The sequence below is a fragment of the Salvia hispanica genome, chromosome 3 (assembly GCF_029641045.1).
Source record: "Salvia hispanica isolate PSC_SH4W2 chromosome 3, Shi_PSC_v1, whole genome shotgun sequence".
In the NCBI taxonomy this organism is placed as follows: Eukaryota; Viridiplantae; Streptophyta; class Magnoliopsida; order Lamiales; family Lamiaceae; genus Salvia; species Salvia hispanica.
The window spans coordinates 28918999-28924315 of record NC_142694.1 but is presented as its reverse complement, the minus strand read 5'-3'; the positions used below and the strand labels follow the sequence as shown (position 1 = coordinate 28924315).

Below are 5317 nucleotides of genomic sequence, written 5' to 3'. Positions count from 1 at the left end.
TATGACTAATACTAATACTAGCGGGTATACCCGCTATCCGCAAAATACCCGCTACCTGCAAAACTCTAAAACACTCTACCCGATCCCGCCCCGTTTTCCGTTATCGTCGGATAACGGATACCCAATACCTGGCGGGTAGCGGGATGAGATGGGAATTACCCATAACCCGCTACCCATTTTGCCACCCCTAATTGTGTGGTAAAGTGAATGCATTTTGGCCATTGAGTAAAAATCCAGCTAAATCACTACATCCATCCATATATGATAGTATATGAAATAGGAGATCTACCTTGATATTTAAATGAGACAAATAGTTCTCAGCCCCATATCCTCAGATTGAGAAGTTATAGAAAAAGTTTACTAAAATTAATTAACATATATCCACAAATACAAACTAGTATAACAATACTGTTTTGACGTAGTAAGTCCCAAAGTTTACAAAAGGGTGATGATGGAAATAGTGATCAAGCCCACATAGCTAGAAAGGACATAGATCCTGCACCAAGAAGAAGAGAAATATGTGCTCCCAATTGAAGCTTGACATTGTTTTGCATCCTGGGGCTCATGAAATCGGCTGCTAATAGATCGACGAGGGCCATGTATATCAATATCCCGGCCGATGCTGACTCGAACACGCCCTCAACTGTCACTCCGACGGTACTAATCCCGATTCCAATCCCGATCCCCACTGGGGCCGTCACCGAGAAGAATACCGTCATAACCACAGTTTTAAGCCACTTGAATCTCGCCTGCTTATTCAAATTATTCAGATGAATTGGAACTTTGGAATATCGAAACCCTTCATAATTTTTATATTATGAAATAATTTTGAAGGGCTCACACTAGGAGATAAAAATACACAATCGTATACTCCATTATAGTATCAAAATATAACACCCAAAGTTTATTGAATGAGTTCTTAACTACATTAATTATGTCCAAGCAAAGAAAACTGATGAGGGCCTCATGTAATAAAAATATTGGTTACATGTTGATAAATGTTGCAAAGCTACTTAGATCAGTATTCAATTATTTATATCAAACACAAATTATGTTAGGGAATAGTAATTTCACTCAAACCATTTACATCATAATCATATTTAAAAGAATATTATCTATCCATTTCCTTTTTATATTCATAAAATCTAAAAAATATTTGGATTTATTATAATGTAAGCTCAAAAGCGCATATATCTTATTCAAAAATTCAAAATAGAATGAGTTTTGCATTATCATTGAAACTATATTATCTAGAGATGGTCTTGTCTAGTTTTTTGTCGATTGAATCCCGATTATCAATTGGAACACACCCTCCCCAAGGGCATAAATTCATAAAATTTCATAAAGAATTTATTGTTTTTGATTCTAAGTAAGTAACGAATTCGCTATGTAGGGATTGTAGGATAACCAACCCCAAAACTCCCTAATGGAGTAATATAAACTTCAAACTAATGTTTTAAAAATCGGATCGGTGAGTGAACCAAACTGGTTCATGGTTCAATCGGTCCAACCGAATGAACCACTGTTATTTTACTATTACAAATTATATAATAATATATAAAATATATTCAATTTAATGAATGATAAAATAAACTCTATATATAACAAAATACATTAAATATAAAAATATTAAAAGTTTTTATGGTTGTTGATGACTAGGCAAACAAGTATTTTTATGGCGTTGCTGTTCCACCTATCGTGGACTCTAAGAAAAATGAAATTCTTGCCATATAGGATCAAAATTAAAATTTATCAACCGACATAATGGTTTAGAATTTCAGATTTTCAAATTGACATACAACGACAAAATTTAGGGGTCTAAAATTTAATTGGTGGCCTCAATGAATCAGAATTGTTCTTCACATATTCACGGTGGGGACGAGAATAACTTTTCTAGCATCATGACTTCATATAATTTCTCACCAACAACATTATGTCAACATATGCATTATTCCAAATTCGATGATTCTACAAAATATTGTTGGAGAGTATTTATCTACGTATATAAATACCTGTGAGATGCATCCTCCAAGCCCCATCCCTTCGAAGAATTGGTGAAAACACAGCGCAATCAGCAGCGGCTTTATCGTGGCGGCGCTCCGAGCCGCCCCCAGCGATATCCCGATGACCACCGAGTGCACCACCATTCCCACCTCCAACACCTTCATCATCATTCAAATTTGGAAGACAAGAAGAAAAAAGAAAAAAAAAAATAAAAACACTATGGAATCAAGAACATCAAGGTTAAATGTACGCTGAACAAACGTACTTGTGATATTATGCGCTGTCGGATAATATCCGACTGCGTGGTCCCATTGGGACCGGAGGCAGAGTCGGCGTCGCCGGCCGCCTCCTCGTCCTTGCTCGAGTGCACGCTCCCGTAGAAGGAGGTGGCGACCGTGTCGACCACGAGGGTCGCGATGGCGGCAGCCATGGCGATGAATCCGGAGAAGGGGAATTTGGGAGAGGTCAGGCTCCGGAATGCGTCGGGGAGGATGTGGACGAAGCCGGTGGCGAGCACTACGCCGCCGGCGAAGGCCTTGACCATGAGGAATATGTCGTTTTCGGGGCGGAGGGCGGCCAGCTTCCGGCCGAGGAGGGGGAAGCTGGCGCCGAGGCTGCCGGCGGTGAGAATGGAGGCGATGGCAACCAGTTTGAGCTTAAGGGCTTCGCTCTTGTTGCCTTGCGCCTCGGCTTCAGCGCGGTCTTCGGCGGCCGCGGCAGTGGCGTAGACCGCCGCTATGAGGAAGATTAATTTGTGGGGGCTGATCATGGCGGAGTGTGGAGGAGTTTTTAAGAGGGAATGGGTTGCATTTTTTTAGAGTGGGTGCCTAAAAAATGGGGGGAAGGAATACATGTCTTATAAGGAGAAAAGAGCATGCCAAATTTCTTATTTTAATTGTGTTAATGCGCGTGTACTTTCAAGTATAGTGCTCTCTCTAGTCCAAATTAGTCGTTCTCGCAATATTTTATGTACTCCCTATCTCAAAGAAAGTTGAGTCGTATTTCATTTTTGGTTGTCTCAGTAGCTGAATCGTTTCCTTTTTTAGAAATAACAATACACCTTTTTTCTCTTACTTTGCTCTCTTAGTCTTTCTCATCTCTATCTTTTTCCTTTTATTTCTGCTTTGTTCTTCTTTTACTTAACTCGTTTAAATAATTATTTTTAAAATTATGTAATGAAAAAAAATACATCTACTAATATTAAGTTAGTTAAGCGAAAAGAGAAAAAAGTAAAAAAGTGTAAAGTTTTTGTAACATATCGGAATTTAGAACCCTAATTTTAGAGCCCTAGAATTTATTATTGATGACGTGGAGTCGTGAATGCATTTATTGCATGTGATGCTATGGCCGAGTTGAGTCTAGGGTTTGCGTTGAAAGTTTGAAAAGTCAAACTTATTGATTTTATGATGTGCCATGTGATTTATTAAATTATGAGATTTATGTGGTAAATTAATTGCCTAAGGGTGAGTGAGAATATTAGAGAAAATTTTCATAAATACTAGCCACCTAATTGTTGAGAATTTCGAACCCCTTGGACTTTTGGAGAGGGAATTCTATTTTTCCGGATTTAATTTAATTCTTGAGATATGTATCCAAATTAAGTCCAAGACCCAATTATTTTCCTTTTGAAGAGAGAAAAATCGAGCCCCTTTGTTTTTGGTGATTTTCGAAAATCACCTATTGTGGGAAGGAAGGAATTATTTTATTTTAGTTAATCCCTTATTTGATTTCCTTCCATACCTAGAATTTAAATATTCTACCAAATCTTTCCATACTTCAAGAGATCTTGCCTTAACTTATTCTAGACAATATTTAAAAATCCATGCCTTATTTAAAAGGCATAGGGACGCCACTTTTTACTCCAAGATTGGGAGAATTCTTATTTTTATTTTGCTCCGTGATATTTTATTCTACTCCGTAAAATATACCAAAACAAAATCTTGGCCATCTTAGAAGCATAATTTTCGAAAACTAGGAGATTTGCCCTAGGATCTATTTTTGTTAATTCTTCTTCCCTACTTCACAATATTTATTTATTTAATTTTGGAGAATAAAATCTTACCAAATATTCTAAAGATCTCGTTGGACTCTATAAATAAGAACCAAAACCCCAACCGTAGCCCCCATAATTTTCGAAATCCTCCCCCCCTCACTCTCTCAAATTTTCTTCTTCCACACTCCAATATTTTGTCATCCTTTGAGAAGAATTAGAGTTTGAACGCCAAGATACTTGAAGAACCAAGTCTCTACTTTGTTTCTTCCGATTGTTTTTCTCTAAAAAGGTATTTTGTTTATGAGTTCTTCTTATTCTTCTTTTTCTTCTTCTTTTTCTTCTTCTAACCGATTAATCGGTCTTCTTGAACCCTCATGCATCTTGGTTGAGTGAAAGAGGGATAAAAGGGATGTGGGAATATGTTCATGTGGGTGTGTGTGTGTGGCGTGCGTGTGTGTGTGGTGTGTGTGTCGTGTATGTGTGTGTGGTGTGTGTGTATTTGATGGCTAAATAATCTTGTGAGATAAACATGATCTTGATTAATTAGTAATGATAAGATAAATCAATGTGAAAAGGAAGAAAAAAATATTGAGACATGCATGAGTAAGAGTAGTATTGAACCTAATTTGTGATATGTGCCTATGTGATTAAAAGGTGAAACTTTGGTTGCGAAGCCGGATAACGGAAAAGCGAAACTACTTGAAAACTAAGCAGTCGAGGTGGGCTTTACTCTTAAAACTCTCTTTTTATTTTGTCAAAAATATTGCTTGGTGTTATAAGGGTGGTTTAACTGTTATGCCATGCCTATGTTTGTTTAAATGTGATGTTGGATATGCTTATACGAATTCGGGTCTGAGTATGGGCCGCAAGCCCTACCAGGCCGTGTACACGAGGGGATCGAGAGCCGTCCTTACTAGTCGGCCGGTCTTGTGGGCGAAAAGTGTGGCCACACTTTCGTCGCACCATGGAATGATTGTGATTGTTATTTTTGTTGAGGAAAATGGGGAGTTATTTTGACTGGCCAGTCTATGGAAAATATATTTTGTGATACTCGTGATATTCTCTTTTAACTGCTTAAAACTCGAGTTCACTTGGTAAGGGTGGCATAACTTATAAAGTGTTTTGGCAATGAGCTCACTGAGTATTTCAAAATACTCAGCCCTGCATGTGTTTTCCTTATGTACAGGTTGAACGATGACGAGCGGTGGCGGGTGTTGAGCATGATTACTAATTAATATGGAAATGTTGAACTTCAAGTGTAGTTGTGTCTTCATACATAGCTATTCTTTCTCTTGGTCGCCTTCCGCTGAATTTTGATAC

The 5317-nt window shown here is 37.9% G+C and overlaps 1 protein-coding gene across 1 annotated transcript; it reads right to left on the bottom strand.

The window, feature by feature from the left end:
* Window positions 1-270: 270 nt before the first annotated feature.
* On the bottom strand, window positions 271-2916 carry LOC125212566 (zinc transporter 1-like). The gene is made up of 3 exons (XM_048112771.2): window positions 2270-2916; window positions 2013-2162; window positions 271-749 (listed from the first exon to the last, which is right to left on the bottom strand). The coding sequence occupies exons 1-3, from the start codon at window positions 2771-2773 to the stop codon at window positions 465-467; spliced, it is 939 nt and encodes a 312-aa protein (XP_047968728.1). The 5' UTR covers window positions 2774-2916; the 3' UTR covers window positions 271-464.
* Between the last annotated feature and the right edge of the window lie 2401 nt (window positions 2917-5317).